The sequence below is a fragment of the Peromyscus maniculatus genome, chromosome 16 (assembly GCF_049852395.1).
Source record: "Peromyscus maniculatus bairdii isolate BWxNUB_F1_BW_parent chromosome 16, HU_Pman_BW_mat_3.1, whole genome shotgun sequence".
NCBI lineage: Eukaryota > Metazoa > Chordata > Mammalia > Rodentia > Cricetidae > Peromyscus > Peromyscus maniculatus.
In genome coordinates this window covers 12,002,153-12,016,804 of record NC_134867.1, presented here as the reverse complement: position 1 = coordinate 12,016,804, position 14,652 = coordinate 12,002,153, and the positions used below count along the sequence as shown (strand labels likewise).

Below are 14,652 nucleotides of genomic sequence, written 5' to 3'. Positions count from 1 at the left end.
TAGATGTCGTTATTAAGTGCTCACAGTTACTCATTTCCATCCTTGGGGTAGTTCAGAACACCCACAGCTTCTGGCTTGCTGGGCTTTACTTTCCTGAGGTAAACTGCTTGAGGGACTTAACCTAAATGCTTAACCCTTCTGTGCTGTATACTTGCTCATGATTTCATTGTGCAATTTTGTCAAATGTGACAATATGAATAAAAAAAGACTTTTATTAATTCTTTTGGTTTTGAAATAGGGTTTCTCTGTGTAGCCCTAGCTACATAAATACTTACTCTGTAAACCAGACTGGCCTGGAACTCACAAAGATCTGTGGGTCTCTGCCTCCCAAATGCTACGGTTAAAGACATGTGTCAGTCACCATGCCTGGTTTTATTAATTTTTTGAGAATTTTATACATGCATACAATGTATTTGATCATAATCATTCCCCACTCTTCCCCTTAATACTTCCCAGATCTCACACCCCACTCCACCCCCAATTTTGTTTTGTTTTGTTTTGTTTTTTCTTTCTTTTCAGGGAATAGTTTTATAAAAACAAAGTATTTGTGAGATAGTAATAATGTTTTTAAGATTTCATTTTACTTGTGTATATGTCTGTGTGAGAGTATGCCATGTATATAGGGGTGCTGTCAGGGTCCAGAAGAGGGTGTCAGAGCATCTGTGAGCTGCAGGGGTGCACAGCCCCCTGGGAGGATGAGGAGCACTCTTGATCCCTGAACTGTGTTTCCAGCCCCCATAATAAAATTCTTAATTCTTTTAGTCACTTTTTAAAAGGGTGGTTTTATAGCTTAGCACCGCTTCTTAAAACTTGTTTTCTGAGGGGACAGCAAGAGAGCTGGGCAGGTAAAGAAGGATTGCATGAGACCAGGAGTTTGGGAGCCGCCTGAGAACTGTATAGTAATAAGACCTCATCTCTTAAAGAGTGAATCTCACTGGTGCACAGCAGTTCTGAAATCTAGCTGTCCAGAAGTCCAAATCATGCTGTTAGAACTAGCTATTTTATAAGCAAGAAATACTTCTTAGCTAGGGCCCAATCCTAGTACCTAGAAGCAGCTTCCTGATTCGCCATTCTCTGTAACACTTGCTCTGCCCTCTGAGCTGCCTCTCTTTTCAGTGAGAATTGCTTCCCGCATAGAGCTCTGTAATGGTCTACTGTTCATTTTTTAATTTTATTTAAAAATGTGTTTCGTATATTTTGATCATATTCTTTCCCACACAACTTCATGGTCTTTCTCTTAAAAAAAAAAAAAAACAAAAAAAAAACAAAAAAAAAAAAAAAAGGAAAATCAAAAAAGACAAACTAAAAAGGGAAAATCAGTAAGACAAAACCTACTCAAACAGCACATTGAGTGCCCTGTGTGAGCCCACTGCCTGGAGTGTGTCTAAATGAGAGGTCTTCCATCACCATCACAGCTAATCTCAAATTCACTGTGTGGCTGAAGATGACCTTGAACTGACCTACCTCCACCTCCCAAACTCTGGGATTGTAAGTACCATCCCGACTCATACCCACCATCGTCATCATTACTTGCAAGCCCCAGCAAGGAGGTCACTGGACAACTTTTAGGGAACAGGCTCTCTCCTTTCACTTTCACATGGATTTGAGGCTCAAACTCAAGCCTTTACCTGCTGAGCCATCTTGTTGGCCCACACTTTTGTTCTTTTTCCTAATACTATTTCTTCCTTTGGGAATTTTTTTCTGGATATACTGAAAATGTGAAACAGTTTTATTTTCAGCCTGGCAAGTCTTTGCTCTTTTTTTATTGTTTTCTAAACTGCTTGCAAATTGAACAACTTTCTTTTCTCTCCCTTGTATTGTAGATGCATCCATGTACACTATATTATTCAGCAAAAGCTAGCCAATACTTGTAGCACTCTACCTGAAATCTCCTTACCAAGCTCTCTTAAGTTTGTTAAGTATAATTTATTTTAGCTAGGAAAGGATGCCTGTCTTTCCGGTTACTGCAGGAGAGTTTTTCCAGGAACAGCTTGCTCACTGCCTTTTCAGCTTGAACCATTTTCAGCCCCCCACATTGTTCAGACTCAACCCACAGACTCAGTTTGGCCTTTGTTAGAGCAGCGCTATTCCTGAGTATTTTCTTTCCTTACCGAACACTGATATTTCATGGCAGGCCGCTGTATATTGGGGTGTCTTGGCACCACCTTTTTCTTTTTCTTTGGTGTCTGAACTGACCGAAAGGCTCTGCTGCCCAGGCTCCTGCAACGCTGCCACTGCCGGAAGCAGCCTGAGCTTGTGTGTTTGGGAACTTCCCTTAAGCTTTCCTTTCGACTTGTTTATTGATGTTCTGTTGGACAAGCAAGTAGCACAGCCAAGCCCGGGGTTAATGCGGAGGGCTGAAACGGGACCTGGAAACCACGTTATATTCACATTGACTCATCTAGCGAAGTTAGATTCCAGCAGAGTCCCAGCTCCACATTACTGTGCCCTCGAGAACTCATTTCATTTGTGTGCATCAGTTTCTTCCCCATAATTGAGGATTAATCATACCTGTGACAAGGTTGAGGGGAGGCTTAGATTTTCAGTGCCGCTTGCTTTTGTTTTAATGTGTGTGAGGGGGTAGTTTCTGTGTCTGTGTGGTTTGAGACCAGGCCTCACACTGTAAGGCAGGCTGGGCTGGGACTCAGTGTGTGACACATGGCAGTCCTCTTTGCTCTGCCTCCCGGGTGCTGGTTCTGTGAGCACAGGCCACCGTACTCTGACCTTAGTTTCTGTTTGTTCCACTAATCACGTGTATTTGATTCCATCAGATTGCATTCTGCAGGATCAAAATACATGGAAGTTTTTGTTTGATTATAAAAAGAATACTTTTATTCTCATACAGAGTGTCCAAACTGTAGAAAAATACATAAAAGGAAATAGGTATCCCCTGACATCTCCTGAGATACGGTCCTGAGTTACGGACTCCTCAGGACTTTCTGCCTTATTTCCTACTGAAGGTGTGTATACTTCCATTCTCAGTGTGGAAGACTTGGTCCTTGAAGAAAGAGACCATGTTTCTGAAAATCTCCCAGCTTTATATTTAGGACTAAAAGAAATCATGTATGTAAAGTATTTATCCCATGCCTTACTCACATTCACATTTAATTGATAATGTAACTGACAATTCCCAGAAATCTTAAAGTTAGGTGAAGAAGAAATGTGCGTTGAGAACTAGGTATCTCAGTGAATCGGGAGGGTAGCACTTCTGGCCATCATTTCTCTGAGACCGGTGACTGGTAAGTTAGAGTAAGGAGGATTACTAGTCCAGACTAGTCAATAGAGAAACTCCTAAAAGCTTTATTAGAAAGGGACATGGCTCCTCCACCCCCACCCCACACCGCCAATACCATGTGTGCATTGTTTTTGAGAACTGAATCCTGGCATTGGTCATAAAGTCATACAGTCTTGACATTTATACAAACCTTTTCTTTATGTTTTAGTCAAAGAAGTTTGGCAGAGATCACAGAACTTATACACACTGCTCTCCTTGTGCATCGTGGGATAGTAAATTTGAGTGAATTACAATCTTCCGATGGACCACTGAAAGACATGAAGTTTGGAAACAAAATAGCTATCCTGAGTGGAGACTTCCTTCTAGCAAATGCCTGTAATGGACTAGCTCTTCTCCAGAATACCAAGGTAAAAACAGACAGGGTCCGCTGTGCCTGCACAACTGTGCCTGCATGGCCTCCTCCGGGTGTCTCACGCTTGGTTAGTGAAGCCACGGGGTCTGTGTGTCCTGCTGCTCCGCTCCCCTGTGTGGATGCTCAGTGAACTGTGGGAGGTGGTGACGGTAGTGTCACCACGAAGGAAAAGCGATGAATGCTAGGAAACACTGCTGAAGAGCAGGTTTGGTGGCACAAGACTGTATGTAATCTCTGCACTCTGAGGCAGAGGCAGGGGGATCATGAGTTCAAGGCCAGCCTGTGCATCAGAGCAAGACTTTGTCTCAAAAAAAGAAAAAGAGAAGGAAAAAAAGTACTTAGGAGGATGAGGCAAGAGGATTATCATAAGTTCAGGGCCATTCTGGGCTATAGAGTGATCTCCAAAATAAAAGAACAAGGCTGGGAATATAGATCAGTGTAGAATGTTTGCCTAGCATATACAAGAATGGCAGAAAGAGACAGAGGAGGAGGAAGGGAGGATTAAAATGCTTAAAATCCTTTGAACTTTGAAAATATTTATCTGAACTACATAATCTAGAATGGGAAAAACTGATGTTCAGGTCTGTCAGTTCCAACATTGTAGATCTATTTGTTGTAGTAAAAGGTAAGCAGATTAAATATCAAATAATGAAAGAGTTAAGTGATGTATCCAAATGCATGTTATATAGACATTAAAACTTCATGAAAAATGTTTAATGGCAAAGGAAAGTGTCCACATCATAAAATGTGCTTGAAAAATAGGATTAAAAAACTTACACACCTTAGGCAAGTTCTTACCATGTTACAGAAAAAAGTCCCCATCTATAAAGGAATGAGGAAACAACAGTAAGAAAGTACAAGGAGAGACATCAAAACGTTCATTAGTCCACTGCTTAGTGGGATTGTAAAGAGTCTTTGTTGTGTCTTTGTGGACGGTATGATCTCAAGTTCGTAGTGGTCCTGTTGGCTCAGACTCACAAGTGTGCAGAGACAGAGAGACTGCTGGTGCTTCCTCACTGCTGGCCCGGCTCCAGGTGAATGGCCTCTGTGTGCTGTCACAGACTTGGACATGACACTTTTCCCTCAGCTCAGAAATGCTGAGATTCCAGGCACATCCTACCAGTGCACAGCCTTAAAAAATAGTCTTTAGGAAAATAGAGGCCTGGAGAAATAACTCAACGCTTAAGAGCACCAGCTGCTCTTCCAAAGGACCCAGGTTCAATACCCAGCTCCCATGTGGCAGCTCACAACTGTATAGAACTTCAGTTCCAAGGAATTCAATACCATTTTCTGGTATCCATGGTCACTGCTAGTGAACAGACATACACACAGGCAAAACAAAAATATCAGTAATATAATATTAGATATGGCTAAGAAACAAACTAAAGTATATGAATATGCATCAAGAATAATTATTCTAAGTCGGGTGTGGTGGCAGACATCTTCACCTCATTGCTTGAGAGGCAGAGGAATAGCTTCATCTACATAGCAGATTCCAGGCCAACCAGAGCCTGCCTCAAAAATCAATAGCACACTAGATAGATGGATAGATGGATGGATGGATGGATGGATGGATGGATGGATGGATGGATGGATGGATGGGTGATCTACTTTGTTTTGGAGGCCGAGGAGTGGCCTACATGAGTTTGTGTGTGTCATGTATGTGCAGATGATGCCTGTGGAGACCAGGAGATCCCCTGAAACCTGAAGTTACAGGTAGTTGTGAGTCATTATGTTGGCACTGGGAATTGAACCCACTTCCTCTGGAAGGGCAGCCAGTGCTCTTAACCACTGAGCTCTCTCCAGCCTCCTCTATTTGTTATATTTTAGTATTCAGATAATCATTATTTTAAAGTTCTTATTTTTATGTAGATGAATATATGTTATTTTAATTTCTTTCTAAATTATTTTTTTAAAGTGTCCACTTGAGTCTACCAATATAAAAAAGTCAATTGTTGCTAAGTACTTGTTTCAGAAAATGTCACATTTTAGCTGTCTTCACACTTCTGTGTGGATAATGCAATGTCTGCACATTAAAACATTTCTCAGAGGTCTTATGCTCCTTCTGCATATATCTTCTTGGCCAGAATTTAGTGGCCTGGTCACCCTCTCAGGGGAGGAGGCTAAGAATGTGCCTTGAAAGATACTGAGAGCTAGTCCCGTTCTGCCTGACATTTCCATCATGGTTTTGCACTATTTCATGAGCTAGATCCACTGCTTTGAAAGGAGAATACAGTAGGAGAGTGCTGAACATCTCTTTCCTACCCACATGGGAACAAGGAATTACTTGCATGAAACAGATTAAGATTCTCAGATCTCCTCCCTGTTGAGCTAGCTTGCTTGCCTGACCTCAGACTTCTCTCCTCTTTGTACGTGTACTTGGTTGGGTCTTATTGATTTCATCAATGGAATCCACATGTTGAAGCAAAAGTGAGTCTTTGACTGTCCCTGGGAGTCACTGACCCCATGATCTCTCTTGCCTTTCTTCTAGACTGCTGTGGTCTATGAGGAGCCTGGCCTTACTTGGAGAAGGGAACGCTTCCACATGTGGAAGTTTGGTAGTTTTTGGGTGCACTGGGCACAGGATAACCTGTAGGCATAAACAGTGGCCACAGTGGATTAGACCCAAAGACCCAAGGGGAGGAAATATTCTAGATCTATCACTTAATTGTACCTAGTTCTGTATTTTGAGAATTAGCCTCAATTTGTTCTTACCTTAGAAAAGAAACTAAGGCTCAATGCTTTCAGGAAATTCTCTTTGTTTTCCTTTCGTGGACAGTTTGAATTTACTTTCTGCTATTCTGCAACGGGGATGAACCCAGGGTCCATGACTGTCAAGCACAGCACCAGTGAGTGTTATCCCAGCTACTTTTGCTGTATTACAAAAGAGCAGAGGTGCCTTTATCTGAAAGTACAGTCATGCCATAATGATGTAAACAAATAATTGATTAACTACTTCCCTTTGTGGGAATAATATTTAAAGCATTCTTTTTCCTGAACTAGCTTGTGTCAGTCACTGTGGTTTGAATTCAGTGAAAATGGGAATTTTATTACCATCAAAATCAAATCAGATTCACAGCCTGTGAAATCTGCTCTTGGTGTTTAGCATTCAAAGGCATCACTATATGTGTTCCAGAACCTAAGACCTCCACCATCTGCTCCATTAGGCACCGGATTTCAGTAGCACTGCTTGATTTACAAAGAGAAGACCAGTAAAAAGAAAAAAGAAACCTCAACATGTCCAACAGCAGTTGCCCAAGAAATAAGAATGACCAGGACCCCTCCCTTTGGGAACCCCGTACCTCCACATCCTCTGCGTACACCACTCCTTCACATTTGCATTGTATTAAACACCTCCAGCAAAAAATTCCTTTTTAGATTACTATAGGTTTCTTTCTGAGTTTTATGGTTATGCTAAACTTAAGCCTTTATCCTGTGCATCCCTCCTGTTTATTTCACACATGGGTCTTCTTAGCCTTGTTCTTGAAAGGGTCTCTAAAGGTTCTGCAGGTTCCGTTCCAAAAGATGCTTCACCAGCTCATTTTCTATGAAAGAACTAGAGTACCATGGCAATCCATGATTAATCTCCAAATCGAGGCATCTCACAGCCCTCATTGATCATGATAGGTGAGGTCCAAATTGTTGAACGGTGTTTGGAACTGCAGAGACAGGAAGGGGAAATGGAGTGTGTGAAGTCAAGAGTTCTCTTTGACAAAGCACCTCCCATAGTCAGAACCAGCCCTTCAGTGAAACGCTTGCTTCTGTTTTCCTCAGAATAGTACTTAAAGGAATATGAATATCTTATAGCAGAGGACCTATTTTATTAAACAAGACTTACCTCTAACAAGGATTACTATCATGGTATATTTAGATTCTATTTAATGTTTTAATTTCCTTTTATAAGAAAAAATTGTCACCGGGCGGTGGTGGCGCACGCCTTTAATCCCAGCACTCGGGAGGCAGAGCCAGGCGGATCTCTGTGAGTTCGAGGCCAGCCTGGGCTACCAAGTGAGTTCCAGGAAAGGCACAAAGCTACACAGAGAAACCCTGTCTCGAAAAACCAAAAAAAAGAAAGAAAAAGAAAAAATTGTCAATAAAGACAAAATAAGTAGATACTACAGTAATGAGGGATCAGGCAGAATGTGATACAGAATTTGTTTATAATATGTCACTGTTTTTCACAGTGACAGCCTGCCCCCTTTTTTTTTTTTTTGAGGGTATATATACTTAATTTGATGATAAAGTTGTCATGTTTGCAGCGGTTTTAGTGTTTTATGGCTTATTCCGTCTACCAGTTTCCGATTTTCTTCTGCTCGTGGGTTTGTGTACGAGCTACATGGTATGTTTCTCTGCCCCTCCAGGGATAGACCGTTAGCTGAAGGTTTCTGCAGTCAGATGAAATTCAGAGCTGTTTTATAATTGTCAAGGGTAAAATTAGCAAAGTCCATTAGTCTCCCTTCGGCTCTTCCCAAAGATATTAGGGGTCTTCTAGGTAATTGCCATAGGTAACACTTAGGTTTTTAAATATTCCTGAATATAGAAATTGGTATATTAATCCTGAGGCAGTAGTCTTCTTACTATTATAGATAGAGTCAAAAATACAAGTTAACAAGATTTTGAATTCAAGAATGACTTTAATAATTAATGATTGGGTTTTCATTCATTCAATTATGGAACTTTTTATTTTAGTACTTCGTTATATAAAAGACCTGGACTAAAAGTCCTCAGGCTTCAAAGCCATAAGTTTCCTCATGCCATTGATATAGTTGCTCATGTAGAATATGCTATAATGCTCTGATCATGTGCTCATTCCTGAATCTAAACTTCTTGCTTTTGAGCATCAAGTTATCACATAGACATAGTAATTAGAGAGAGGATCATAAAATAGAAACATTATTATAATTTATAATTTAAAGACTTAAAAAGTGTATGTGTAGTATGTGAAATTATGTGAGTGTGTATGTGCCACATACATGCAAGAGCCCTTGGAGATGAGAAGAGGCCATCAGTTCTCCCTAGAACTGGAGTTACAGTGGTTATGAGCTACCTTGTGGGTGCAGGAACTGAACCTGGGCCCTCTGCAAGAGCAGTAAGAGCTCTGAACTGCTGAACCATCTCTCAGCTGCTCTAACTTACCGTTACAGGTTTTCTTCAGGATTTATATAGACTGGATGTCTATTTTAAGATTATGCCAAAGTGCGAATAAGACTGTTGTATTTAGGAATTGCTATTTGCCATTCTGTGTGTGTGTGTGTGTGTGTGTGTGTGTGTGTGTGTGTGTGTGAGAGAGAGAGAGAGAGAGAGAGAGAGAGAGAGAGAGAGAGAGAGAGAGAGAGAGTCCTTACTTTATAGTGATCAGCCTAACATTTAAAGAAATAAGCTCCTGTTGCACCCCCCACCTCCAAAATCATTTTCATTGAGATGAGAGACTGGGAGTCAGCCAGATCCTTTCTGACACCCAAGAGCATTGTTATGATGTCACTGTTGGGGACTGTTCCATTAAGCATTAGTGACTTAGAGTTCTAAATAACTGGCAGCACAGATGTACTCCTTACAGAGTGATGTATCTCCTTATGTTAATTTTGTCTTCCTACAGGCATAAATATGCTGTTTACAAGGAGAAATTTGTGTAAATATGTTCAATTTATGCATATAAATCTCTTATATATTTGTGTATGTGTATTATATATATTTGTGTGTATTGTATATATTTTTGTGTGTGTATGTATGCACTTATGTAGGTGTGTGTGCATGTGGGTGTGAGAAGGATGGCATATGCGTGCACATGTAAAGTCCAGATGTCAATGTCAGGTTCTTCCTCAATTGCTCTCCACCTGATTATTTATTTATTTATTTAGGTTCTTCCTCAATTGCTCTCTACCTGATTATTTATTTATCTATCTATCTATCTATCTATCTATCTATCTATCTATCTATCTATCTATTTAAGTGCAGAGCTCACTGTATCCTTGGCTGACCGAGAATTTGCTATATAAAATAGGTTGGCCTCATACCCACAGAGAACTGCCTGGCTCTGCCTCCTGAATGTTGGGATTAAAAGCATGCACCACCATGTCTGGCCAACACTCAGGGTTTTTGAGGCAGGGTCTCCCACTGAATCTTGACTGTGGGGGTTGGTCAGCCTCCTCTCTCTACCTCCCCTGTGCTGGGGTTACGGGAATGCTCTGCCACACTGGAATTTTCCATGGGTGCTGGAGAACAAGCCTTCATCTTTGCGTGGCAATGCTTGACTGGCCAGGCCACTCCTAGCCCATGTATTTTACATAAACAGGCTGCCATTGGGGTTGCTGTTTGTTTGTCCTGTCTGTTGTCACTCATTTTGCCTTCTAATTTGTATCAAAGGTGGACTCTAAAACCATGCTATGTTATATGAACTGCAGGGTTCCCTTCCCCGTCATCTATAATTAATATAGGCACTTCTGAGGTTGGAGATCTAGGTCAGTGGTAGAGAGTACTTGCAGGCCCTAGGCTTTGTCCCCAGCATTCGGGACCAGAGGCCTAAAGTGGCATTATTATTGGTAACGTGCATTTATACCTTTACTAGTGTATTTTACTTATAGAAATTATTTGTTTGGGGGTGAGGCTTTGGTGAGACATAGTCTCATGTAGTCCATGCTCTCCTCAAACTTGCTTTGCAGCTGAGATTGACCTTGAATTCTTGATCCTCCTGTCTCCACCTACTGAGAATTATAGGCATGTGCCACCACACACTCAGCAATTATTGTGTTAATATCTTAAGCCTCTTCAGTTTGACAAGATTAATGTTCTGCCCTGCATGTAACCCACTTGTGTATAGGTATTCATGGCCAGAGGAAATCAGTACAAAGGAAAGCAGACTGTTAAATATTGTAACAATGAGAGGCCTTCTCTATGTCAGTTAAATAGAACATTCAAAATACCATCATGCAAATACTTCAGAATTCCAAAACAAATTATTGTCTTCTGCTCTTTCCTTATCATTTGCTAACAGATACATATTAAATAGACTTTATTTTCTGAGTCTGCTTCCTTGGCTTTTAAAGTAACATACTATTAGTATATGTCAAGTATAGTAAAAAACTAGAAAGAAAACTAATGTCCTTTAAAATGTAGTATCTCATTAAAACCTTTAGTGAAAACAATGTAATACTATATAGTATTTCTTTGGCAGAGCAAGCACCTGCCATCATGTAAAGTGAATGTTTCTTTCAAGGTCTGACAATCTGGAAACCTGGCAACAAAATAGAAGAGACAAAAAGCGTGAGTTCAAAAACACCCCTAGAAAACAAAACAAAATCCCTGCATTCTACAAAGTACAACTTTTGAAACGTGTTGAGCTGAGTCCACACTCTGGTTGGCGGCACTGGCTACAGTAATCTTTTTCTTGTTTTTTTAGACACAGTTGCATGTAACAGGGGCTAACCTTGAACTCCCTTTGTAATCAAGGGTGACTTAAATTCCAGATTCTTTTGCTTCCACCTACCAATTCCAGCTGGTATTGCAGGCCTACACCACCAAGTTCAGGTACAGTGATCTTTCACATTTAGCTACCTCTGTTTTTTATAATTCCCACTCTCTATTTTCTAGAAGTCCTTTTTATGAAATCAGCTTTGCCTCCTTCCATTTTCATTGGTATAAATTGTTCGAAGCTATGGGGCAGAAGAAGCTATTTTCAGAGTTGAAGTTGTTCCTAACTATGGTACCTTGTAACCATCTTGCCTAGAAACTTCCTGAGTTGGGAGTTCATGGCAGGTCAAGAGGGTCAGTGAGATGACTCAGCAGGTCAAGAGGGCCAGTGAGATGACTCAGCAGGTCAAGAGGGCCAGTGAGATGACTCAGCAGGTCAAGAGGGTCAGTAAGATGACTCAGCAGGTCAAGAGGGTCAGTGAGGTGACTCAGCAGGTCAAGAGGGTCAGTGGGATGACTCAGCAGGTCAAAAGGGCCAATGAACAATTAATGAACAGCTCTGTCTGTCCTCAGCATCTTTAGCTTCCCTGTCTAGTATCTCTCACACCCACCATTCTTTTTTCATCCCACAGGCTGGCACATGGTATCCATCTTTTTATCTTAGACCTCAGTTCATTTCACCTCAGCCAGTCTGTGAAATGCATACAGCTTTCCTTCTCTTATTTATTATTTCACCTAAGATATTCACTTTTTTCTTTGACTTTTCCTTACTCTTTTGAGAGAAAAATATGAGCTAAGAACCTTTTCTTGGAGTTGTAAATCACCAAAGTAAAGAGGGCCAGTGAACTGACTCAGCAGGTAAAGAGGGCCAGTGAACTGACTCAGCAGTTAAAGAGAGCCAGTGAGATGACTCAGCAGGTAAAGAGGGTCAGTGGGATGACTCAGCAAATCAAGAGGGTCAGTGAGATGACTCAGCAGGTCAAGAGGGCCAGTGAGATGACTCAGCAGGTCAAGAGGGCCAGTGAGATGACTCAGCAGGTCAAGAGGGCCAGTGAGATGACTCAGCAGGTCAAGAGGGTCAGTGGGGTGACTCAGCAGGTCAAGAGGGTCAGTGGGATGACTCAGCAGGTCAAGAGGGCCAGTGAGGTGACTCAGCAGGTCAAGAGGGTCAGTGGGATGACTCAGCAGGTCAAGAGGGCCAGTGAGGTGACTCAGCAGGTCAAGAGGGTCAGTGGGATGACTCAGCAGGTCAAGAGGGTCAGTGAGCTGACTCAGCAGGTCAAGAGGTTTGACAGTTTAATCCCCAGGATCCATGAACTAATTCTGTAAAGTTGTCCTCTGGCTTCCACACATGCACCATACATGTACACGTACATGTACACGTACACATACACCTATCTTCTACATCATGCACACACACAGTATTAATAAGTAAAAAATTTTTTGGCTCTACATCCCAAATGCTAGAATTAAAAATGTTTGCCGTCTTGCCTGACACTTGATTTGTTTTTTTAAATATTTTTTACATTCTTTGAGAAATCCATTTTTTGAGAATTTCTTACAATATATTTTTAGCATATCTATCCCCCATCCAGTTCTCTTCCCATATCTACCCTCTTCACCTGCTTACCCACCCAACGTCGGGGTGTGTCCCCTGCCCCACATCAAGTCCAGTTTGTTTTGCTTGATCACTTGTGGGTGTGGGGCCTGGCCTGGAGTATGGTTGACCTACCAGCTTTGAAGGAAGCTGATGCTTCCACTTCCAATAGTTTTCAAATGCCAATCCCTTAGCTAGTGGTGGGATTCTGTGCCCACCTTGCCCACCATCTATGCTAGGATTTTGTCTGGATTACCCATGCCGTCAAAACACTGTGTGTTCCTATTTGTGACTTCTCTGTTATATCTGGAAAATACTGTTTCCTTGAAATCATCTTTGTCTGGCTCTTGATAATCTTTCCACCTCCTATTCCCCGAAGTTTCGAGTCTTGGGGGAAGAGTTACGATGTATACATCACATTTAGGGCTGAGCACTCCACAGTTGCATATATTCTGTATGCCGACTAGTTGATTGTCTCTATGTTAATTGCCACCTACTACAAGAAGAAGCTTTTCTGATGAGGGTTGGGAGATGCACTGATCTGTGAGTATAGCAATAAGGCATTAGTAGTCATTACAATACTATGCCCTTTTAAGTGTAATAGTAGTAAGTTCTCCCTAGGGCCTATGAACTATCTAGCCACAAGTTCTTGACCCTGATAACAGTGCCAGGCATGGGTTCCATCTCATGGAGTGGGTCTTAGAGCCAATCAGAAAGTCAATGGTTACTCGTGTAACATTTATATCGCTTTCGCGCCAGTCTGCATTTCTCTTCAAGCCAGTCGTTATTGTAACTTACAGGTTTCACAGCTTGGGAGAATGATAAATACTTTTCTCCTCCAGTAGTACATGAGTACCACCCTCTAGCACTATGAAAGCTAAATAAATTGTAAAAGAAAAAAAAATCAAAGCATGGTAATGCATGACTGTAATCCTCAGACTTGGGAGGTAGAAGCAGGAGATCATGGGATTAAGGGCATTGTGCATTATATAACAAGTTTGAACAATATAACCAGCCTGGTCTGCATGAGACCCTATCTCAAAATTTTAAAATGGAAAGGGGGTGATATTTAAAAATGAAATAATCCCAAAATACAATAAGTGTATATAGCCTCATCCTCATCCTTTTACTAAGCCAATATTTAAAGACAATTTAACAAATGCTTGTTTAGTTCCCCCACACACAGACTTTATTTAATATCAAATATTATAAGAGTTTTGTTTTCTAGTCATCCTTTTTTAATTACAAGATGATGGCATTCCTAACGGTATGAAGTAACCAGGCTTTTGTAGGCCACCTTTCTAACTTAGTTTTGTTAGAAAGTGTGGCTCGGGCTCCAGACAACTGACGCGCAGGTGCAGTTGCAAACCGTGGTACGTTTGTAATCAGATGCCTGCTCTGTTCTAACACCATGAAAAAGAACTCCGAAGAGAGTCAGAGGATCGACTGAGGCCACTTTTCATTAATAGCTCAGTTGTAGTGGTATAAATTTTGTTTTAGCATTTCCGTTATTTTCTTAACACTATTAGAGTTGGAAACACTCAAGGAAAAAAATCACTACCAGCCAAAGTTGGCTTATAGAGCCTAAGCCCAGGAGCAGATTTTATTTATTTAGCAATAGTGACTGGGGAGAGAGCCCTTCTGGCAGCTAATGACCTGCTGGAGTTGTGTGCCCAAGGCAAAGCTTAAGGCCGTTAGTCCAACAGGTCATTAGCTGACAATGCCTGACCCCAAGGTCGGTTCTGATACTGTAGCTGTGAAAACATTAAAGTGGGCTTGTTAGAAAGTATGGCTGTGCCAAGGATGATTATTTGTTGCTATTCATACAGTTTTGTCCTTTTTTCATTTCTCTCCTTTTTAAATTGAGACAGGGTCTTGCTGTGTGGCCTCTCAAACTTGCCATCCTCCTGTCTCATCCTCCTAAGTATTGAGATTTTAGATTTATGTCATCCCACCCAGCTGTTTCTCTTTAATTGCCTTTGTTCTGGGGTCACAATAGTC

General features: G+C 41.2%; 1 protein-coding gene and 1 long non-coding RNA gene across 3 annotated transcripts in view; one reads left to right on the top strand and one right to left on the bottom strand.

Moving 5' to 3' along the window:
* The window catches only part of Pdss2 (decaprenyl diphosphate synthase subunit 2), a 248,067-nt gene that overhangs the window by 132,374 nt on the left and 101,041 nt on the right, over positions 1 to 14,652 (top strand). For both annotated transcript variants that reach the window (XR_006064394.2, XM_006982760.4), the window contains exon 3: positions 3,444 to 3,642. Coding sequence is in view for 1 of the 2 variants with exons in the window: in XM_006982760.4 (XP_006982822.1) it covers positions 3,444 to 3,642 (199 nt within the window). In the remaining variant the exon portion in view is untranslated. The remainder of the gene's footprint in view (positions 1 to 3,443; positions 3,643 to 14,652) is intronic.
* The window catches only part of LOC121823087 (uncharacterized), a 46,313-nt gene continuing 38,697 nt past the window's right edge, over positions 7,037 to 14,652 (bottom strand). Inside the window, exon 3 of the long non-coding RNA XR_013044971.1 lies at positions 7,037 to 7,306. This is a non-coding gene — a long non-coding RNA (uncharacterized LOC121823087). The remainder of the gene's footprint in view (positions 7,307 to 14,652) is intronic.